Source organism: Oncorhynchus tshawytscha, linkage group LG15 (genome assembly GCF_018296145.1).
Source record: "Oncorhynchus tshawytscha isolate Ot180627B linkage group LG15, Otsh_v2.0, whole genome shotgun sequence".
Taxonomy (NCBI): Eukaryota; Metazoa; Chordata; class Actinopteri; order Salmoniformes; family Salmonidae; genus Oncorhynchus; species Oncorhynchus tshawytscha.
This window is the reverse complement of record NC_056443.1, coordinates 21,190,495-21,214,905: the sequence shown is the minus strand read 5'-3', so window position 1 is coordinate 21,214,905 and position 24,411 is coordinate 21,190,495. Positions and strand designations below refer to the sequence as shown.

General features: G+C 45.4%; 1 protein-coding gene across 1 annotated transcript in view; it reads right to left on the bottom strand.

The window, feature by feature from the left end:
• arhgef15b (Rho guanine nucleotide exchange factor 15b) overlaps positions 1 to 24,411 on the bottom strand; it is a 25,457-nt gene extending 1,046 nt beyond the window's left edge. The window contains exons 1-15 of the mRNA XM_042298294.1: positions 23,730 to 24,411; positions 16,700 to 17,263; positions 9,718 to 10,698; positions 9,544 to 9,598; positions 8,879 to 8,940; positions 7,843 to 8,120; positions 5,546 to 5,706; positions 3,590 to 3,742; positions 3,255 to 3,384; positions 3,029 to 3,103; positions 1,440 to 1,532; positions 1,126 to 1,280; positions 745 to 912; positions 306 to 391; positions 30 to 134 (exon numbers count right to left, since the gene is read on the bottom strand). Coding sequence (XP_042154228.1) covers positions 30 to 134; positions 306 to 391; positions 745 to 912; positions 1,126 to 1,280; positions 1,440 to 1,532; positions 3,029 to 3,103; positions 3,255 to 3,384; positions 3,590 to 3,742; positions 5,546 to 5,706; positions 7,843 to 8,120; positions 8,879 to 8,940; positions 9,544 to 9,598; positions 9,718 to 10,698; positions 16,700 to 17,159 — 2,962 coding nt within the window. The 5' untranslated portion in view covers positions 17,160 to 17,263; positions 23,730 to 24,411. The remainder of the gene's footprint in view (positions 1 to 29; positions 135 to 305; positions 392 to 744; positions 913 to 1,125; positions 1,281 to 1,439; positions 1,533 to 3,028; positions 3,104 to 3,254; positions 3,385 to 3,589; positions 3,743 to 5,545; positions 5,707 to 7,842; positions 8,121 to 8,878; positions 8,941 to 9,543; positions 9,599 to 9,717; positions 10,699 to 16,699; positions 17,264 to 23,729) is intronic.

The window sequence follows — 24,411 nt, the reverse complement described above, 5'->3', positions numbered from 1 at the left end:
CAGGTCATTAGTGTCCTGCCAGGTCTTACCCTCGTTGGTCTTGCGCACCACGTTGATGATCTCCGTGGGTTCCAGGGTGAGCTCATCAGCCTGCTGAGCAATGTACTGCTCCACACACTGCACCTGAGGACAGTCTGAGGACACAACAGTAAATATCAAGAAACCACACAAATACAAACCAAAGTGTGTCCATGTACTTACAATAAGGCAAACGGAGACTAAATGGGTGTGTGGATGGTTGAATTTGGCAACTAGCTCAGTCACTAATGGCTTCCTAACTGCGGCTAGCTAACCCAGTCACTCACCCCAGTCATCATAGATGACTTCCTCCTGATCTCCATCATGGTTACCAGGGTTAGGGAACGCTGCTATCCACCTGTGCAGGTCAGACCTGTGCAGGTCAGGTAGAAAGAAAAGCAAAAAGGAGAAAGAGAGAATGGACTTGTGAAACAGACCATGGAGTGTGAATAAACTTGTGTATTTGTAAAGGATGTCACGCTGCTCGTTTAGCGAGTACCACTTCCTCCTGATTCGGCTCACACAGAGGCTTGAACCTAGTACCTCTGCTTTGGTAGCACACGTGACCACCCTCCCGAAGCGTTTTACCAGTAGGCGTCACCGAAAAGTGAACTATTCGGTGGTGCAAGTGGGGACACTTCAGGCTGAGGAGTAAGTTTCACACATCCCCATGTGCTCCATATCACACATCACCATGTGCTCCATATCACACAGTGTTCTACTCACTGTGAGGAGGCCTTCATCAGCCTCTCCATCATGCGTCCCTGGTGGTTCTCCAGTAGAGTCAGACAGAAACAGTGTTCATAGCTAGGGCTCAGGGCCTGGTCCTCTCTTATTGGCTGAACCTGGACCAGGGAACGGTGGGCGTGGTCCATCACCACGAAACGCTCCGAACTAATGGGGATAAGAGGAGGAACCAATCACATTGATGGGCTAGGACAGTAAGATGAGTCATAGACTGTATGAGTGTAGAACATGTGAATGTAGAGCCACCCTCTATATTCTAGCCTGACGTGGTATATATTACTTGTGAAGCATTAATAAAGCCCTTATGAAGGTTTTGTGAAGGCTTCATAAAGCCTTAGGAACACCATAAGGGGGACTCACCCCTTCTTGGTGGCGATGATGAGCAGGTCGTTGAAGAGGAAGAGGTAGACAGGGGTGAACTTGGGACGCAGGTTGAAGAGGTTGCCCCCTTTCGCCATCTCCTGTACCTCCCCACGCTTCTCCAGGAAACGGGTTTGGGAGATGATAGGGATGGCCTGATAGAGAGGCGGGGAAGGTTAGAGGGAGAGGAACATAGGGAGAGGAAGAGAGAGAGGGGAGGAGAAATGTATAAGAATCAATTAGAAAGGGATAGGCTCATATTGTATTTGGGTGGTGTAATAACTGAATGACTGATTGACTGATTAATTGATTACCTTGAGCTTGTCAAACTCCAGCGTCTTGGAGAGGTGGATCAGCTCCTCCACCTGTTTCATCTTCCCCACTTGGGTGTTGCACTCCTCTATGATCTGAGGAAAAGTGAAAGAAAAAGAGAAATTGTATGAGACAAAGAACAAGAGACTGAATGAAAACAGTAGATCAGAGACACCTTGGCTGCCCCTTCACTTTTTCTCTCAAACAGACAAGATAAATAATCCTCATAGCCCTTCTCTAATTTCATGAAAATCCCCATTCCTCGCTATCACAAGTGTATCAAGTTCTTCTCTTTTTCAAGGGGATCCCTCCCTTCTTGAATAACACTAGCTAGCACAGCAGCAACCGCCAGCCCAGGTAACACATACTGTAATGTCCCCTTGAACCATATGTTTCTTGGAGCTTGGTAAGAGCATGGTTATTTTGCAAACAACATTCACACCATGTTCTGGGAATGGTGCAGGATACCCAGCTAGCACATAACGTTCTGAGAACCATATGTTTCATAGGTGGGAATTTCAGTACTTCAGCATAATGTTTTCCACAAGTCTCATGGTTCTAAATAAAGTAATGTCCTCAGAAAATTCAGAGAACGTTAAGAAACAAAGTTATTCTGTGGGAATTTCAGTACTTCAGCATAACGTTTTCCTCATGGTTCTATTTAACGTCATGTTCTCAGAACATTAGGAACATTTTCCATAAAAACTATGAGAAAATATTAGCATCGTTCAAAGAACATTCTAAGAATATTATTTAAAAACATGTACATTCTGTTCTCAGCATCAACAAAACTCTCTCTATCCTTGATCTTGTTAACTGTGTTAATGAGTGCTTGTTCCCTTTTAAATGGGGTTTGTTTGAATAGACTTAAATGAACAGCTTTGTATGAATAAAAAAAGGCATGCTTCCTCCATCCTGGTGGCACAGCGTACCAATTCCATGGATTGTGGACAGAAGATCATAGGTTTGAATCTCACTGACGCCGTGCCAGAGTAAAGCAAAAAATAAACGTGTTAGCATGATTAATTCCAAAGCAAATTAATTTCCATGTGTCCTATCTCTGCTTGGATTTCAAAACAGTTAACCCAAACTAAGCAAGCAATGTTATTAAAAGTCTTATTCTCAGAACAGTATTAAAACCTTCCAGGAAAACTTTCAGGGAACCGTAAAATGTCCTCAGAATCTCCCTGCAAACTAAAAATGTACATTCCCAGAACAGTCTAAATTTTCACTTCCGTTCTCAGAACGTTTAAAAAACATTCTGTTTTACCAGTCAGGAAATGTATGACTTTGTTCCCAGAACCAATCGGAAACCATACGTTCTCACAACTTCCAAGGAACCAAATATGCTAGCTGGGAATCCTCATCTCTTATCTCTACACTTTGTCAGATTGTCATTGTCTTCAGTGACACACTGAGTCACTCTCTCTGTCCTCTCGCAATAGGATATCCTCTATCCCACACAATAGACCAGGGGATTGACGCCGTTGTTCCATATTCCAGAACGGTGTGGAACAGTGCTTTAGAATGGAACAATCGGAATGTCTGTGGGCAGGCAGACGGCTGGATGGAAACAGGAGAGGTGTGTTACCTTGGAAACAGAGTCCAGGGCCTTGGAGGCGGTCTGTTCCTCTGTAGTCCCCTCCTTTGTTCTTTTCAGGATGTTCTGATGAACAAAAGCAACAATAAGCCATGTTACACAATACAAACAAATGATGATCTGGATTCAAGGCAAAAAAATCGAATAGTCATATGGATTCATGCATTTCATTGTGATAGACAACACTTTGTAGTCCACTTCACATGATACCGCTAACCTCGATGAGCATCTTAATGCGTGTGATTCGTTGGAAGGGCAGCAGCAGGAAGGACATGAATGGCAGCCGCTGGCACTGAGGAGACTCCTGCAGACGGGTGATGACCGTGGCAAACGCCACATTGGTTTTCCTGTGGGGACACACATTATTCAGTGTCCCATCTTTTTCTAGTTTGCTGGGTAAATGATCAGACCAAGATGCCTCCGTCAACATTCTCAAAATCAGGAAATTTGGGAATTCTCCGATCTGGATTTCTGGAAAATCTGGGAATTTGGGGGAAATGACCACGATTTTGCAACCCTACCTTTGAGATCTAGTAATAGACCCATACTTACATGAGGGATGTGTAGGTCTTCTCCTGGTAGATCTGGTTGCGGACGTAGTCGATGTAGGCTGGGAAGTTGTGCTGTGCGTGGTAGTGGATGATGTCACATATGTCGGAGAACACCAGACCTTCGTCCATACGGTCCTCCAGGTCCTTCAGAAACCTAATGGGGGGTTCGAAAGGGCAAAGGTTATGGTTTATTCTATTGATGAGGGGTTTATTAAAGAGGTCCAATGCAGCTGTTTCTTTTCATATCAATATTACATCATTCCTGGGTAACAACTATGTACCTTACTGTAAAATTAGCTTTTTAGCCAAAAACTATTCATCAACAAAGAATTTTGCCAGGGAGTTGTCTTAGTGGTGAGGGGAAAACTAAAAACTAGCTGTTATTGGCAGAGAGGTTTGGAACTATTTTGTTATTGGTCTACTAACCAATTTACCATGTGGTGATATCACTATGGAAAGCCGAAACTCATGCCCATGCAAACTTGCCGATTAGAAGGTCTTGCGTAGATTGCATTTTTAACCAGCAACTATCAGGAAATAACTCGAGCACGGTTTCCATCCAATTGGCGACAGATTTTCATGTGAATATTCTGAAATCCGCATAAAAACTATATGCCACCAGAGATGCATTTCCATCAAATTCACTTGTTGCGTGATGACTTACTGCACGTAAAAATTACTTTTGCGGTTAAATTTAGATTTTTTTTTAAAACAAGTTAATTGGGCCTTCATTGCATATTCAACTCTAATGACAGTTTTGTCACAAAAATGTTGCGTTATATAGCTAATGTGCCCACGCTGGTATTGGCACGTGTGTCTTAGCCAAAAGCTTGCAGATGCAGTGTTGGTATAGCCTAGATGATGAGGTTATTATGGATAAAAGAGCAGCCTAGATGATGAGGTTATTATGGATAAAAGAGCGAGATTATTTGTATTTGTCAAACGGCAGCCAAGCATCGATCATCATGTCACCAGAATATGCACGTGTTGTAGGCATAGCAGCCATTTATTTGTAGGCTGGTCTTCTAAAATGTATATTTGCCAAAAGGATGTAAAAATGTATTCTAAAGATAAGGGCCACCTGTTAGTGAGTGGCTGCAATTGCCAAATGTAGTTTTCAATCAATAAAATTGACGCAGTGAAAGTCAGAATAAAGGAGGTTGAGTAATATATTCACAAAATGTCTCCATAGATACAAATGTTTAATGTGATTAGAATGGCAATTTGTCTTTCAAGGTCATGCAAGATCATACAACAAAATGGAACACACAAACATTTGATTCCCCCCCTTCCTTCTCTTTGACACCAACTAAGCTACATAGGAATAGATTTCTACAAAAGCACCACCTAGGGCTGGCAACGCCCATGGTTCCTACTGAACACCAGACTGCTTGTATTCAGTATGAACATTGTGCATGGCCTGCATAGGAACCACTTTGCTACTATGCAAAAGACCAAAAAGGGGGCGTTACACTCTCTACAGGTGTAAACGTGGGGCAAAACACAGCCTCCTTGTTTCATGTCACGTCAAGGATAAAGCAGTGGCCTGTGGCTGTGGTGGTCACTGTTGTGCTGGGTCTCCACTCTGCACACATTATAGCTTTCCTACAACCAGGATTGTTCTGATCTAACATGATACATTTTCCTGATCTAATGGGATCAACTCGATCATTGGATTCATTCTGACATTATTGATTTCTTGTTTCTGATTATTTGTGTACTTGTTTGAAATTCTACTGCACTGTTAGGAGCTTAGTGCGGCACCGGCTATAACATCTGCTAAACTGTGTATGATAAACCAATAAACTTTTATTTGTCATGATCTAACGGTATAAATTGTCCTGATCGAACGGTGTAAATCTATCAATCTGCGTCAGATGCTATTCCTTATTTCCATCCTTCCTCTGACTCCCAACTGTTAGTCAAGAATCCCTTTACTCCTCTCTCTCCCTCTTACCTCTCGCTGACCTCCCGGACTCGCAGGACATTGGAGAAGAGGGTCTTCCTGTCCCGGATGATCAGTGCTTCGTCCAGATCCCGGGAATCCAGGAAGTGTTCGGTGAGAACTCTTAGGGAACGCAGGTACGACGCTTCCGATGTCAACACCTCAAACATACTCTGAGGGAAGAGAGAATGGTACGGTGAATTCATACATTTCAAATCAAATCTTATTTGTCACATACACATGGTTAGCAGATATTAATGCGAGTGTAGCGAAATGCTTGTGCTTATAGTTCCGACAATGCAGTAATAACCAACGAGTAATCTAACCTAACAATTCCAAAACTACTACCTTATACACACAGGTGTAAGGGGATAAAGAATATGTACATAAAGATATATGAATGAGTGATGGTACAGAACGGCATAGGCAAGATGCAGTAGATGGTATCGAGTACAGTATATACATACAGTGCCTTGCGAAAGTATTCAGCCCCCTTGAACTTTGCGACCTTTTGCCACATTTCAGGCTTCAAACATAAAGATATAAAACTGTATTTTTTTGTGAAGAATCAACAACAAGTGGGACACAATCATGAAGTGGAACGACATTTATTGGATATTTCAAACTTTTTTAACAAATCAAAAACTGAAAAATTGGGCGTGCAAAATTATTCAGCCCCCTTAAGTTAATACTTTGTAGCGCCACCTTTTGCTGCGATTACAGCTGTAAGTCGCTTGGGGTATGTCTCTATCAGTTTTGCACATCGAGAGACTGACATTTTTTCCCATTCCTCCTTGCAAAACAGCTCGAGCTCAGTGAGGTTGGATGGAGAGCATTTGTGAACAGCAGTTTTCAGTTCTTTCCACAGATTCTCGATTGGATTCAGGTCTGGACTTTGACTTGGCCATTCTAACACCTGGATATGTTTATTTTTGAACCATCCCATTGTAGATTTTGCTTTATGTTTTGGATCATTGTCTTGTTGGAAGACAAATCTCCGTCCCAGTCTCAGGTCTTTTGCAGACTCCATCAGGTTTTCTTCCAGAATGGTCCTGTATTTGGCTCCATCCATCTTCCCATCAATTTTAACCATCTTCCCTGTCCCTGCTGAAGAAAAGCAGGTCCAAACCATGATGCTGCCACCACCATGTTTGACAGTGGGGATGGTGTGTTCAGGGTGATGAGCTGTGTTGCTTTTACGCCAAACATAACGTTTTGCATTGTTGCCAAAAAGTTCAATTTTGGTTTCATCTGACCAGAGCACCTTCTTCCACATGTTTGGTGTGTCTCCCAGGTGGCTTGTGGCAAACTTTAAACTACACTTTTTATGGATATCTTTAAGAAATGGCTTTCTTCTGCCACTCTTCCATAAAGGCCAGATTTGTGCAATATACGACTGATTGTTGTCCTATGGACAGAGTCTCCCACCTCAGCTGTAGATCTCTGCAGTTCATCCAGAGTGATCATGGGCCTCTTGGCTGCATCTCTGATCAGTCTTCTCCTTGTATGAGCTGAAAGTTTAGAGTGACGGCCAGGTCTTGGTAGATTTGCAGTAGTCTGATACTCCTTCCATTTCAATATTATCGCTTGCACAGTGCTCCTTGGGATGTTTAAAGCTTGGGAAATCTTTTTGTATCCAAATCCGGCTTTAAACTTCTTCACAAAGTATCTCGGACCTGCCTGGTGTGTTCCTTGTTCTTCATGATGCTCTCTGCGCTTTTAACGGACCTCTGAGACTATCACAGTGCAGGTGCATTTATACGGAGACTTGATTACACACAGGTGGATTGTATTTATCATCATTAGTCATTTAGGTCAACATTGGAACATTCAGAGATCCTCACTGAACTTCTGGAGAGAGTTTGCTGCACTGAAAGTAAAGGGGCTGAATAATTTTGCACGCCCAATTTTTCAGTTTTTGATTTGTTAAAAAAGTTTGAAATATCCAATAAATGTCATTCCACTTCATGATTGTGTCCCACTTGTTGATTCTTCACAAAAAAATACAGTTTTATATCTTTATGTTTGAAGCCTGAAATGTGGCAAAAGGTCGCAAAGTTCAAGGGGGGCGAATACTTTCGCAAGGCACTGTATGAGATTCAAACCGTAATTGAATATCACCATCAAATTTGAGTTTTTCCTACTGATGATTCTATAAAAAACGGAATCTTCGAAAACCTGGACACTTGCTCTTCACTCACTGGGGGATTCCATCTTAATACATGACAACGTCCATTCAACTCTTCCTTTCTCTTTTATTGCTGAATTGCCTCTCACTACCCCTTTTCCTCTTTCCCCCTCTTTCTCACCTCCTGGTACTTGCACTGTTCAGGGCTGAGAGTCTCCAGCACCCCACTGTCCCGTACTCCTGGTATGTCCTGCCACAGGGTGCTCTGGCCCGGGGTGGGCAATGGAATAGTACCACTGCCCACCGCCCCCATGCCACCCGACCCCATGCCCACGCCAACTCGGCGGGCAGTCCAGTCCATGTGGTAGTCGGCACTAGTCTTGCTGATGTTGCGGCACACCGTCTGGCGCCGGATCTCCTTGGTGATGACAGTGGCGCGGTACGTCTGGTACAGAGGCTCTAAGGAGGTCACAGAGGGGTCAAAGGGCAAACAATCTCTTAATACAAATAGATTAGGTATTAATATGTGGGGTATTACTCTATGGGTGACCCTCAAACAATGATGACATACCAAACATTTTCTGTTTCTTTTATACCTACATTTGCATGTCATTTGTCACCTGATTCAGCAGTGTCTGATATTTTGGGTGTGTTATGCTTGTGTCAGGTAACCTTATCATCCTGCAGTCTGGACTCCCAGTCAATATAGGATCCTCTCCTGGTAACCTTACCGTCCTGCAGTCTGGACTCCCAGTCAATATAGAATCCTCTCCTGGTAACCTTACCATCCTACAGTCTGGACTCCCAGTCAATATAGGATCCTGTCCTTGTAACCTTACCATCCTGCAGTCTGGACTCCCAGTCAATACAGTATCCTGTCCTGGTAACCTTACCGTCCTGCAGTCTGGACTCCCAGTCAATATAGGATCCTGTCCTGGTAACCTTACCATCCTGCAGTCTGGACTCCCAGTCAATACAGTATCCTCTCCTGGTAACCTTACCATCCTACAGTCTGGACTCCCAGTCAATATAGGATCCTGTCCTTGTAACCTTACCATCCTGCAGTCTGGACTCCCAGTCAATACAGTATCCTGTCCTGGTAACCTTACCGTCCTGCAGTCTGGACTCCCAGTCAATATAGGATCCTCTCCTGGTAACCTTACCGTCCTGCAGTCTGGACTCCCAGTCAATATAGGATCCTCTCCTGGTAACCTTACCGTCCTGCAGTCTGGACTCCCAGTCAATATAGGATCCTCTCCTGGGTGGGGCTACAGGCGTACTGGGACAGGAAAGAAGGGCAGGATGTTAGATAACTGACTAAGCTGGGAAAGTGTTAATTAGTGAAACATAGGCCCGGTTCTAACTCTTTGGAGGCGAAAGAAACGCACACCTTTTTAGGCGAGGTACTGGCTATCGGAGTAGAGCACGTGAAAAAGAAAAGGAGAGCCGCACACTCTAGGAGGTCAGATGCAATAATTGAATAACGTTTCTCATCAACGTATAATGACAAACTCTGCGGGTCACCCGTTTATATAGTTTGAAAAGACACACAGGTGTCTGTAATCATGGCCGGCTGTGGCTTGATTTAATTGGTTGATTTACAGATATCAATAGAACATCTAAAAAAGCATGAATGGAGAATATATGATCATAGATACAACATGGCTAAATGCATCCTTCTTCCTTTCCTTCCATGAGGTAATCACTGATATGTGATTGGATAAGTGATACCCTATCACCTCCATTGATCCAACCCACACTGATCTGTGGTAACTTACAGGAAGGGAGGAAGTAAGATTTTCAACAGGGCCAAAACAAAGACATATGAGATGAGAGTAGAAGAGGAAAGATGGACGTCAACAGAAGAGAGACAAGAACTTACCAGTCTTCCTCTTTGTCCTCCTTCTCTCCTTTAGTGCGTCCATCCTCCTCTTGTTCTAGAGGGAAACACAAAAGAATGAACAATATACCCTTCCTTTTATATTGTATATATCTGACCTCTCACGAGAAAAGATGCTAGAAAACAGGTTTATTGCATGTTTACTTTTATACCAACCTTTTATAGCTTGGTTGATGGAATGGCCGGAGATGTTACTGAGTCTCCTGTCGTCCCTGCCCGTTTTGGGGGGCTGAGGTGGGGGGACTCTGTGGGGCAGCAGGGGGCTGGTGGGGGGTGGAGGGGCCACCCGGTGGGGTACTATGGGGCTAGAGGAATGGTTGGGGGATGAGGGGTGCAGGGAGCGCCACTCCTCCGCGGTGGGCTGAGGTAAGGCGATACCCCCCCTGTGAACAGGCGTTAGGTTGTGGCCAGGTGTTTTGGACTTGTCCTGGGCAAGGGGTACCCGAGGTGGGATGGCCGGAGGGGCGTCCTCGGTAGTCTGGGTTTGGGATGGGTCCGAATCGGACTGGATCGAATTGTTTTCCTCAGAGTTGCTAGAGGACAGTTTTGACCAACGGACCGGTTTCTTAATGTCCAATTCTTGACAGATCTTTCTGGGTGTTGGCTCCACCATTAGTAGAGTAGCTTCATATATAGAGTCCTCCTCCTCTATGAAGGCATTCAAATGGCTTGGGGGAGATTGGGTTCTTTTAGGAGGGATTGGGGGTGACTGGGAGCGTTTTAAGGCCAAGGAGGCCAGAATGACCTGGGATCCTGGGTCTGACCTTCTACGGTTCCCTTTAGCTATCATCACATCCAGAACCTGGTTAAACTTTGCCTTCTTGAATCTCTGCCCCGCCCGTTCCTCACTCAACAAACCGCTCCCCCCCTCCTCCTCCTCCTCATCCCCTGCCTCGCTCTCCCCCTCCCTTCCTCTCTCCTCCTCCTCTGTTTCCTCTTCCAGAACAATCTCCTCCTCCTCCTCCTCTTCTTCCTTGTTGATGGGAACCCATATCAGCTTCATGCCGGGCCGGTGGAGGTGGCACACACAACTGCAGTCCTGGTCGCAGCATGGGCTAAGGGGCGTGCCTGAACCGTGCTCCGGCTCAACTTCCACTCCTCCAATCAGCTGAAGCTCTACCTCTTTTCCGTCAGGTGCTGGGGGAGAGGGAGGGACACAGAGTTAGATGGTTTGGGAGGCCATAACATGTCACTAACATAACCCATCCCTTTTAACATCCACTGCCCCATTTTTGCTTATATGTTCGCAGTAACAGGAAATTAATAAAGCATCAGAAAGACACATTTTTTGTTCTGTTTCATTTGGCTTTTATGTTACCAAGAACTCCAAGACTTTGGGATTACTTACTCCATTCCAGGCCTGTATTGACCCTTGAACCTTGGCAGATTGAGTTCACTGATCATTGTGGTTGCTTCCTGTCTAGTCTGGTCCTGTGGTAACAGGACATATCACTTTCACTGTGTGTGTGTGTGTGTGTGTCCTAATTGACCTCAGTTTTAGGAAAGGTCAACATTAAGCCTTAGGCATTAAACACAAACTGGACTGACCAGTCAGCACAAGTGCAATGCAAATAGAGGAAGTCTCCAGTGCCTTGACAGTAAAGACTTGACAAGGTAAAAGCTGTCTGATGAGCATGCCATAAAATATTTATGGAAATGGAATGCACATCAGTCAAATCGTGTGTGTGTGTGTATGAGAGAGAGAGAGAAACTTCACTGTTTAGGCAAATTAACATGCAACCTTCCTATTTTTATAATACTTTCAATTGTTGCTCCTACTTTCATGATTTGTTTTTTGCTTTGTCACAAACTTGGGGAAGAATTCTTAAGTTGTTTAGCCTGATGAGTGTTTAATACTACATCTATTTTGATATTTGTTTGTTCTTTTCTGCAGTCAGAAATGCTACTAGTTCCTGTTCCTTATTTTTCTTGCAGTTTTGGACATGAACCCTCTCGCTTTCTCTCAGTCAGCTCTCCCCCTCTTTCTTTCTCTACCACTCTTCTAGATTTCTACTCAGCCTCTTCCTCTCTTTGCCATTCACTCACACACATACATGCACGCACAACCACACGAACGGACGGACGGACAGACGCCCGCGTGGGATATGTTTATTTATTTTTTCCTTTACTTAACCTGGTTAGTATCATTGATGAGTTAGACGCTGTCTGATGACCATGCCATAAAATGCTCATCAATCGTTATCTGGCAGAGTTACTCCACCTCAAGAATTCCATTTGGTAAATCACTCGGCACACGCATACTCAGGCTGACTGGCTCTCGTTCAGGCAAGTAGTATTGATGTCTCTGAGGGGTCTTTGGCCTGGTTTACTAACTACCTCCCTCAAAGAGTGCAGGGTATAAAGTCAGAACATCTGCTATCTCAGCCACTGCCTGTCACCAAGGGAGTACCCAAAGGTTCGATCGTAGGTCCCACATTCTTCTCAATTTACATCAACAACATAGCTCAAGCAGTAGGAAGCTCTCTCATCCATTTATATTTGTTGTTGTTTTATTGTTTAAAAAAAAACTTTTTACCCATTTTTCCTCCCCAATTTTGTGGTATCCAATCGGTAGTTACAGTCTTGTCTCATCGCTGCAACTCCCAAACGGACTTGGGAGAGGCGAAGGTCGAGAGCCATGCATCCTCCAAAATAGGACCCAACCAAGCTGAACTGCTTCTTGACACAATGCCCGCTTAACCCGGAAGCCATCCCCACCAATGTGTCGGAAGAAACAGCGTACACCTGGCGACCGTGTCAGCATGTATGTGCCCGGCACTCCACAGGAGTCACTAGAGCACGATGGGACAACGACATATGTGCCGGCCAAACCCTCCCTTAACCTGGACGACGGTGGGCCAATTGGGAGCCACCCCATGGGTCTCCCAGTTGTGGCCGGCTACGACAGAGCCTGGACTCGAACCAGGATCTCTAGTGGCACAGCTAGACCAATGCGCCACTCGGGAGGCCCCTATCATCCATTTATATGCAGATGATACAGTCTTATACTCAGCTGGCCCCTCCCCGGATTTAATGTTAAACGCTCTACAACAAAGCTTTCTTAGTGTCCAACAAACTTTCTCTGCCTTGAACGTTGTTCTGAACACCTCCAAAACAAAGGGCATGTGGTTTGGTAAGAAGAATGTGTGATTACTACCTCGGAGGGTTTGATTACTACCTCTGAGGGTTTAGAGCATGAGGTAGTCACCTCATACAAGTACGTGGGAGTATGGCTAGATGGTGCACTGTCCTTCTCTCAGCACATATCAAAGCTGCGGGCTAAGGTTAAATCTAGACTTGGTTTCATCTATCGTAATCGCTCCCCTTTCACCCCAGCTGCCAAACTAACCCTGATTCAGATGACCATCCTACCCATGCTAGATTACGGAGACGTAATTTATAGATCGGCAGGCAACGGTGCTCTCCAGCGGCTAGATGTTCTTTACCATTCGGCCATCAGATTTGCCACCAATGAGGCTTCCCGTGTGGCGCAGTGGGCTGTGCCACCAGAGACTCTGGGTTCGCGCCCAGGCTCTGTCGCAGCCAGCCGCAACCGGGAGGTCCATGGGGCGATGCACAATTGGCCTAGCGTCGTCCGGGTTAGGGAGGGTTTGGCCGGTAGGGATATCCTTGTCTCATCGCGCACTAGCGACTCCTGTGGCGGGCCGGGAGCAGTCACGCTAACCAGGTCGCCAGGTGCACGGTGTTTCCTCCGACACATTGGTGCGGCTGGCTTCTGAGTTGGATGCGCACTGGTTTAAGAAGCAGTTCGGCTTGGTTGGGTTGTGTTTCGGAGGACGCATGGCTTTCGACCTTCGTCTCTCCCGAGCCTGTACGGGTTGTAGCGGTGAGACAAGATAGTAACTACCACGAAATTGGGGAGATAAGGGGGTAAAAAAAAAAATTCAACAACAACAAGAGATTTGCCAACAATAGGACACAACTGCACTCTATACTACTGTACAAAACTGGTCATCTCTGTACACTACACCCATCGCAATTTTGAAAATGGAGCAGACAGAGAAGATTGCCGTGATTCTAGCTCTCAGGCTTCGGCATCCCTAGCCGCATACTCAGAGAAGACCAGATGGCTGGAGTGTTTACGGATATATTCAATCCCTCCCTATCCCAGTCTACTGTCCCCACATGCTTCAAGATGTCCACCATTGTTCCTGAACCCAAGAAAGCAAAGGTAACTGAACTAAATGACTATCACCCCATAGCACTCACTTCTGTCATCATGAAGTGCTTTGAGAGACTAGTCAAGGATCATATCACCTCTACCTTATCTGACACCCTAGACCCACTTCAATTTGCTTTCCGCCCCAATATATCCACAGACAATGCAATCGCCATCGCACTGCCCCATAGCATATGGACAAGAGGAATACCTATGTAAGAATGCTGTTCATTGACAATAGCTCAGCATTCAACACCATAGTACCCTCCAAGCTCATCATTAAGCTTGTGTTCTTGGGTCTAAACCCTTCCCTGTGCAACTTGGTCCTGTACATCCTGACGGGCCGCCCCCCAGGTGGTGTAGGTAGAAAAAAATCACCTACACTCCGCTGATACTCAACACTGGGGCCCCACAAGGATGCGTGCTCAGCCCCTTCCTGTACTCCTTGTTCCCCCATAACTGCGTGGCCTCGCACGCCTCCAACTCAATCATCAAGTTTGCAGATGACAACAGTAGTAGGCCTGATTACCAAAAATGACAAGACAGCCTACAGGGAGGAGGTGAGAGCCCTGGAAGTGTGGTGCCAGGAAAATAACCTCTCACCCAAGGTCAACAATACAAAGGAGTTGATCATGGACTTCAGGAAACAGCAGAGGGAGCACCACCCTATCCACATCGACGGGACCGCAGTGGAGAAGGTAGAAAGCTTCAAGTTCCTCGACGTACACATCCCTGACAAACTTAAATGGTCCACACACACAGACAGTGTGGTGAAGAAGGAGCAACAGCACCTCTTTAACCTCAGGTGGCTGAAGAAATTTGGCTTGGCACCTAAAACCCTCCAACTTTTACAGATGCAAAATTGAGAGCATCCTGTCTCGCTGTATGGTACGGCAACTCTGTACCAGACGGTCTGCCCAACGCATTGCCGGGGGCAAACTACCTGCCCTCCAGGACAGATACAGAACCCAATGTCACAGGAAGGCCAAAAAGATAATTGAGGACAACAACCACCCGAGCCACCGCCTGTTCACCCCGCTATCATCCAGAAAGCGAGGCCAGTACAGGTGCATCAAATCTGGGACAGAGAGACTGATATGTATCTACTGTATTCTATCCTATTAAACTGTAACTAAGTCTATGTCGCTCTGACATTGCTCACCCAATATTTATATATTATTCATTCCTTTACTTTAAATGTGTGTGTATTGTTGTGAAATTGTTAGATATTACTGCACTGTTGGAGCAAGAAACACAAACATTTCGCTATACCCGCAATAACATCTGCTAAACACGTGTATGTGACAAATCAAATTTGATTTGAAGACCCACTGGATGATGCTTATTTATAAAACCTTCTTAGGCCTCACTCCCCCTATCTGAGATACCTACTGCAGCCCTCATTCTGCCAATCACATTCTGTTAAAGGTCCCCAAAGCACACATACATCCCTGGGTCGCGGCTCTTTTTAGTTTGCTGCAGCTAGCGACTGGAACAAGCTGCAAAAAACACTCAAACTGGACCGTTTTATCTCCATCTCTTCATTCAAAGACTCAATAATGGACACGCTTACTGACAGTTGTGGCCGCTTCGCGTTATGCATTATTGTCTCTACCTTATGGCCCTTTGTGCTGTTGTCTGTGCCCATTAATGCTTGTACCATGTTTTGTGCTGCTACCATGTTGTGTTGCTACCATGCTGTGTTGTCATGTGTTGCTGCCATGCTATGTTGTCATCTTAGGTCTCTCTTTATGTAGTGTTGTGGTGTCTCTCTTGTCGTGATGTGTGTTTTGTCCTATATTTTTTTTATATTTTTAATCCCAGCCCCCGACCCCGCAGGAGGCCTTTTGCCTCTTGGTAGGCCGTCATTGTAAATAATAATGTGTTCTTAACTGACTTTCCTAGTTCAATAAATATAAAAATAAAAGAAATTGAGATAAAACACCATTCAAGGGAAACCGGTTTACCTATACAGGTGCACTGACAGAACCGGTTTCGGGCTGTTTACGGTAGTCGGTTTGTCTCTGGGTAAAGGGGAAACGTGTCACCCTCTAGGCCTCAGGAATGAGGCAACACACCTGAGCACAGATTCCGCTCTCAAAGGAACATACCGCACATACTGCACTCGCATGTGGCATGCTGCATATGGTATCAAACTGGCAAAGAAACGTGTCAATGTTTGTAACACTCAGATACCGGACAGATTTTTTTTCTTAACTTGCCACCCTAGGGCTTGTTGGGTTGGGTTGGGTTGGGACGACTGTTAGCGCTTCCTGATGATTAGGTCATGTGTTACCGTTGGCAACACTTGATTAACGGGCATCCGTGGGAAAGCTGACCTGTAGAAATACAATTCATTTTGTTGCCCTGTCTGCATTGCTTGCCTTAGTAGATAGGTATGCTACATTGCTAATCATAACAAATGATCAGTCCCTATCATAACATAGTTTTTTCGAGAGGACATTAATACTGATTCATGAATTGATCAATCGATATACTGACTGGCTGGGTCCAAAATCCGTTTTGCCTACAACTTACTAAAACTACATACTGTGTACTAATCGTACTACATACTATTTAGAATGTACTGTTTAGTAAAAACTAATACAGTAAGCAACAAATATCAGCCTGCTAGTCTCATCCTACTGAGAATGCATCATCTAATACACAGTTGTGTTGATTCCCTCCATTCCTTCATTTGGTACAGAGCATCCCCTCAGCTGATTATCAGCTGTTGTTGTCATGACGACTCTCTTCCTCAATATTGTGCAGTGAATTCTACTAGATAAAAAGCAGAAATTAGTATGACATCCTGGCATTTAAAGTATACTACATTTTTTTAAATGTCATATACTAGAAAACATATTTTTTGCATACCTAAAATGCCTACTATTTAGAATGCAAGTACAGATATTTCAGACACGGCCACTATCTGATTGCATTGAAAACAAACTCCACCTGATCGACTGGCTGGGATGCCCTCCTCTCCTCCAGGGGTGTCCCTGTTGGCCTGGTCGCTCTGCTGCCGCAGGATCCGGCTCCTCTTCATGGGCAGTGGAGGGGCCTGGTCTGGACTCGCAGACTGCTGGATGGAGGCACGGGACGGTTTGGGCTTGACCGTGGGGGCCCTCCTGGGCCCTCGGGTCCGGAGAGGAGGATTGACGGTGGTGCCATTGGCAGTTGGTGTAGCATATCCTCTGGTGGTAGGTGTAGTCTCCGGGTGACTGAACTTGCTCACTATGCTCTTGACTTTACCTCTGGAATTGCTGCCTGTGCTGCCCCTCTCCCCAAGTTGGGAGGGGGTGGAGGGGGATCCGTTGGAGGGAGGGGGTTTCCTAGAGATGGGGGGCCGGGGTTTGGCCTCTGGTCTGGGGGGTAAGGGGGACGTGGGGCGTATGGAAGGTTCCGGGAGGGACATATTGGAGGGTGGTCTGTATTTCCGGGAGTATTCCAATCTGAGCTCTGACCTGTCAGGAGGTCAGGCTTTCAGGTCAAAGGTCAGTTTGGGTGTGACATTTTCACCTGGAGAGGACAAAGGGAGAGAGAGAGGGAGAGAGAGAGACTGAATACAGCAAGTCTGAATGAGGACAGTCTGACAGAGACTAGTTTCACACTACTAGTGTCATTATACTGTTTTATGTTCTCAGGTCTAATATGCGGTAATACAACCATTATAAGTATTTAATATGACAGTAATAAAACTTCACACACATCATAAAACACAGCGCATCCATTAGCAATCAAATCCAAATAATTGAATAGAGTTCTCTTAGCTATGTCGCTGCATTAAAGATCCCTAAGACAGGAAAGGTAACTTTGTCCTGGTGAGAGAGAGGACTGGAACTTTGGACTGGAAGGAGGAGACACACCTTCGAAGACATACAGCTAACCACAGATGAGGAACCATGAATCCAGTCAATTCAGTGAGTGCCATGTCCCCCAGGCATGGCGTAATTTTGAACGTATTGCAAGCATGCCACCTAGAATAATAAATATACGGTTTCCATCTCGGGAAAACAGGTTACGTAATGCGTTTCACAACAGGAAGCTCAACAACAACAGAGCAAATCTCCTTAATGCTTTATACCAGAGTCCATTCAGACATTTCAAGTTTGTTAATGAACGACAGCAAAGTAACGGGGAGAGAGAGAGAGAGACAGAGAGAGAGGCAGAGAGAGAATTATATTTGGAGGGGAATGGGGAGGGAGATAAGGAAAACGATTGGAAACCGGGAAATTACTGTACCGTTTTGGAATGGCTCATGTGGTCAAATCAAAATGCATTCATCACATGCTTTGTAAACAACAGGTGTAGACTAACAATGAAATGTTGACTTACTTACGGGCCCTTCCCAACAATACAGAGAGAAAGAAAATAGAGAAATATTTGAAAAGTAAAACATGTAATAATAAAAGTAATAATAAATACACAATGAGTAACGATAACTTGGCTATATACACGGGGTACCCGTACTGAGTCGATGTGCAGGGGTACAAGGCAATGGAGGTAGATATGTACATACTCTATAACTAGGAATAAAGTCACATATCGTAAACAATTAAAAAAACAGCATATGTGATAAGTCAAAAAAGTTAGCGCAAAAAGGGTCGATGCAGATAGTTAAATAGTCCAGGTAGCAATTTGGTTAACTATTTCGTAGTCTTATGCCTTGGGAGTAGAAACTGTTCAGGGTCTTGTTGGTTCCAGACTTGGTGCATCGGTACCACTTGCTGTGCGGTAGCAGGGAGAACAGTCTATGACTTAGGTGGCTGGAGTCTTTGATTCCGCCTAGTATAGAGGTCCTGGGTGGCAGGGAGCTCAGCCCCAGTGATGTCCTGGGCCGTACGCACTACCCTCTGTAGCGCCTTGTGGTCGGATGCCAAGCAGTTGCCATACCAAGCGGTGATGCAGCCAGTCAAGATGTTCTCGATGGTGCAGCTGTAGAACCTTTTGAGGATCAGAGGGTCCATACCAAATCTTTTCAGCCTCCTGAGGGAGAAAAGGCGTTGTCGTGCCCTCTTCATGACTGTGTTGGTGTGTTTGGACCATGATAGATCCTTAATGATGTGGACACCGAGGAACTTGAAACTCTCGACCCGCTCCACTACAGCCCTGTCGATGTGAATGGGGACGTGCTCGGCCCAAAATTTCCTGTAGTCCACGATAAGCTCATTTGTCTTGCTGACAGGGAGAGGTTGTTGTCCTGGCACCACACTGCTAGGTCTCTTTCCCATAGGCTGTTTCATTGTCGTCATGATCAGGCCTACCACCGTTGTGTCGTTGGCAAACTTGTTGATGTTGGAGTTGTGCGCGCCCACGCAGTACTGGGTGAACAGGGAGTCCATGAGGGAATGAAGTACGCACCCCTGAGGGGCCACCCGTGTTGAGGGTCAGCGTGGCAGATGTGTTGTTAACTACCTTCGCCCCCTGGGGGCATCCCATCAGTAAGTACAGGATCTGCAGCGGGAGGTGTTCATTCCCAGGGTCCTTGGCTAAGTGATGAGCTTGGAGGGCACTGTGGTGTTGAACGCAGAGCTGTCGCCAATGAAAAGCATTCTCACATAGGTGTACCTTTTGAACAAGTGGGAAAGGGCGGGTGTGGAGTGCAATAGAGATTGTATCACCTGTGGATCTGTTGGAGCGGTATGTGAATTGGGAGTCATGCGCTTTGGCCAATAAAAAGCTAACACACTGAAGACATTACAGTTCCATGCAGTCAATGCACTCTGAAGCGATCTTCACCAGCACGTGGTAAGTTACAGCAAATTTTATCAGCATATCGATTGCGCAACCAGGGGTGGAAAGACCTTGGATCATTGTTACTCTAACTTCCGCGACGCATATAAGGCCCTGCCCCGCCCCCCTTTCGGAAAAGCTGACCACGACTCCATTTTGTTGATCCCTGCCTACAGACAGAAACTAAAACAAGAGGCTCCCACGCTGAGGTCTGTCCAACGCTGGTCTGACCAAGCTGACTCCACACTCCAAGACTGCTTCCATCACGTGGACTGGGAGATGTTTCGTATTGCGTCAGACAACAACATTGACGAAGACGCTGATTCGGTGTGCGAGTTCATTAGAACGTGCGTTGAAGATGTCGTTCCCATAGCAACGATTAAAACATTCCCAAACCAGAAACCGTGGATTGATGGCAGCATTCGTGTGAAACTGAAAGCGCGAACCACTGCTTTTAATCAGGGCAAGGTGTCTGGTAACATGACTGAATACAAACAGTGCAGCTATTCCCTCCGCAAGGCTATCAAACAAGCTAAGCGTCAGTATAGAGACAAAGTAGAATCTCAATTCAACGGCTCAGACACAAGAGGCATGTGGCAGGGTCTACAGTCAATCACGGACTACAGGAAGAAACCCAGCCCAGTCACGGACCAGGATGTCTTGCTCCCAGGCAGACTAAATAACTTTTTGTCCGCTTTGGGGACAATACAGTGCCACTGACACGGCCTGCAATGAAAACATGCGGTCTCTCCTTCACTGCAGCCGAGGTGAGTAAGACATTTAAACGTGTTAACCCTCGCAAGGCTGCAGGCCCAGACGGCATCCCCAGCCGCGCCCTCAGAGCATGCGCAGACCAGCTGGCCGGTGTGTTTACGGACATATTCAATCAATCCCTATACCAGTCTGCTGTTCCCACATGCTTCAAGAGGGCCACCATTGTTCCTGTTCCCAAGAAAGCTAAGGTAACTGAGCTAAACGACTACCGCCCCGTAGCACTCACATCCGTCATCATGAAGTGCTTTGAGAGACTAGTCAAGGACCATATCACCTCCACCCTACCTGACACCCTAGACCCACTCCAATTTGCTTACCGCCCAAATAGGTCCACAGACGATGCAATCTCAACCACACTGCACACTGCCCTAACCCACCTGGACAAGAGGAATACCTATGTGAGAATGCTGTTCATCGACTACAGCTCGGCATTCAACACCATAGTTCTCTCCAAGCTCGTCATCAAGCTCGAGACCCTGGGTCTCGACCCCGCCCTGTGCAACTGGGTACTGGACTTCCTGACGGGCCGCCCCCAGGTGGTGAGGGTAGGCAACAACATCTCCTCCCCGCTGATCCTCAACACTGGGGCCCCACAAGGGTGTGTTCTGAGCCCTCTCCTGTACTCCCTGTTCACCCACGACTGCGTGGCCACGCACGCCTCCAACTCAATTATCAAGTTTGCGGACGACACAACAGTGGTAGGCTTGATTACCAACAACGACGAGACGGCCTACAGGGAGGAGGTGAGGGCCCTCGGAGTGTGGTGTCAGGAAAATAACCTCACACTCAACGTCAACAAAACTAAGGAGATGATTGTGGACTTCAGGAAACAGCAGAGGGAACACCCCCCTATCCACATCGATGGAACAGTAGTGGAGAGGGTAGCAAGTTTTAAGTTCCTCGGCATACACATCACAGACAAACTGAATTGGTCCACTCACACAGACAGCATCGTGAAGAAGGCGCAGCAGCGCCTCTTCAACCTCAGGAGGCTGAAGAAATTCGGCTTGTCACCAAAAGCACTCACAAACTTCTACAGATGCACAATCGAGAGCATCCTGGCGGGCTGTATCACCGCCTGGTACGGCAACTGCTCCGCCCTCAACCGTAAGGCTCTCCAGAGGGTAGTGAGGTCTGCACAACGCATCACCGGGGCAAACTACCTGCCCTCCAGGACACCTACACCACCCGATGTTACAGGAAGGCCATAAAGATCATCAAGGACATCAACCACCCGAGCCACTGCCTGTTCACCCCGCTATCATCCAGAAGGCGAGGTCAGTACAGGTGCATCAAAGCTGGGACCGAGAGACTGAAAAACAGTTTCTATCTCAAGGCCATCAGACTGTTAAACAGCCACCACTAACATTGAATGGCTGCTGCCAACACACTGACAATGACACTGACTCAACTCCAGCCACTTTAATAATGGGAATTGATGGGAAATGATGTAAATATAAACAATGCTACCTTATTTAATGTTACTTACCCTACATTATTCATCTCATATGCATACGTATATACTGTACTCTATATCATCGACTGCATCCTTATGTAATACATGTATCACTAGCCACTTTAACTATGCCACTTTGTTTACATACTCATCTCATATGTATATACTGTACTCGATATCAGCTACTGTATCTTGCCTATGCTGCTCTGTACCATCACTCATTCATATATCCTTATGTACATATTCTTTATCCCCTTACACTGTGTATAAGACAGTAGTTTTGGAATTGTTAGTTAGATTACTTGTTGGTTATTACTGCATTGTCGGAACTAGAAGCACAAGCATTTCGCTACACTCGCATTAACATCTGCTAACCATGTGTATGTGACAAATAAAATTTGATTTGATTTGATTTGATTTAAGAGCTCTTTTATCTCGGTGAGACATGATCAAGTGTAACGCTGTAAGAATGTAAGTCATATGTGCACAATGTGAATGCTTGCTAAGGGTGTGTGCAGCGCAGACATTCTGAACAGATGATCTGGCATCCCATCTGATACTCTGTACGAGCTCGGAACATGACATTCAATACCCTTCATTCGTTGCATTCACTCCATTCATACAAAACAGCCGAGGGAAGTGGACCTCCTTTTCTAGTTCCCTTCCTTCTATAAAAAAAGGGGAAAAAGTTGATGTCATGAACAAACTATTCATTTCATTGCGAGGTCATTCAAAAATAGACACTAAAACGGCAGGTCGATAGCCACAGCGCTTGCTGTATTAAACCAAAAGAGAGATTAGGTTAGTCACCATACCAATACTCATCCCCCTATACAGCAAGGCTTCTCTATAGGGAGGTTATTGCATTGCTCTCTGTAACTGCAGAAGTGAGATCATACATCTGTACAGATTCCAATGGCACACCTGTATCCATATTTCTGCATGAACGATTGACTATGGCACACTTTCACACTTGACTCAAAAAACCCAGAGACTCCTTCACCACATAACACCAACTTGGACTTGTTAACGACTTTCAGCTTGATGCGTCAGTGTGGGTCAATTCTGGTTCCAGTTTTAGCCTCAGGTTTTGATTAACAATGTAAGTACGGGTGGCTGCTTGTTGGTTGTGAACATACACAAAGAACTCATAGACAATGCAGTATGCATTATGTCTCCTTAAGTGTACAACCCCCTCTGCCTGTTTATGACCAACCATCAGTATGGATAACTATTGTCCACCCTTGCTTTCTGACCTGTTTCAGTCAATAGCAGCGTTCTTCTGTGTTTCAGGCAGGCAGGCAGACAGGCTACATGCTATCATGTCTAGGTCACTAGGCCAGTCTTTCACTCTGTCAAAACGTTCAGCCATTGTATCTCTCAATCAATCCTGGAGAGCCCCAGTGTGCACCGACCCACTCAGTTTTTTAAGATTGATTTTCATTGTGTTATCCATCCAGTTTGGCAGTCCAGCTGACGATCCTAAGTGCTTTAGTGGACCTTCATCCATTAACTACAGGCATGTGTGTGTGTGTGTGTGTGTGTGTGTGTGTGTGTGTGTGTGTGTGTCTCTATTTGGCCATCTGCTCTTAAGTGTCACAGGACGGGGGCTTTAGGAAGAGAAATCTAGAGCACTGGACACAGCGTCTAGGGAAGAACTGACAATAGCCATTATAAACAATATCGTCTCTCTATGTCTGTTTGTCAGGAAGAGCGGAAAAAGGTGTGTTTTGACAGGAAACACACACACACAAACACTGCCTCGTAGTTGCATTTTTACACCCCCCAAAAATATTCATATTCATGTTTCAGACCTTTAAGTTTATGAAAATTGTTAATTAATGAAAAACTGTAAAAGAAAAACATATATATACTGTGTTGGACCATGTATACAATAAAATCTTGCAATCTGAACTGAAGTTCCACAAATGTAACTACAACATTTGATATGTCAATTGATTTTGTCAAACTACTGTCAAAATCGTAGGCAGCCAGACAGTGAATCAAGTGCATGCTACTCACCAGTAGATTCGCATCCACGTCCGTAAACAATCATCCAACGACAATCCAGTTCATGTAAAATCGTTGCCTTGACAAAACCCCTGTCAACGATTATAAATCGTCCTCCTCCGATTAAAAAAACAAGTATATTTAATCAGTCGCGGCTACACTAGTCAGGTTATGCATCAACTTCACTAGTTCAACAAAAATGGGAAATCCATAAAATACAATGTAGTCTAAACATACACGATAATAATAACACAACGAACGATAGTGTTCTTTGAGTCTTTATTGTTTCGCTGTAGATCCTAGTATGCGGTTCGGGAGCGATTTCATCATTGCCAGTTCTTTGTTTCCTGCTTGCGTTCGCGTGCGTGGGCCTGCCGGTGTGGGGTTGTGCCCCCCCGAGATTTCTCCACCCTCTCTTTCCTCTGTCTCCCTCTCATCTCACACAACACAAACTGAACACAACTCGCTCGCTTTCAAGAGTAAACGCCCTTTCAAAACAACACACTGACACACTGGTGGAGAGATATTATAATAGAAGTGCTTGAGAAGCATTGTCAGGAATTACTAAATAGCCTAACTCCTTTTAAATAGCCCTACTTTTTATAATATTGATCTTCTCTTTCTTTTTGTATGACTATAGGTCTCTTATTGCCATAATTCAGAATTACATAGACGCAGATGATTTACTGTGTAA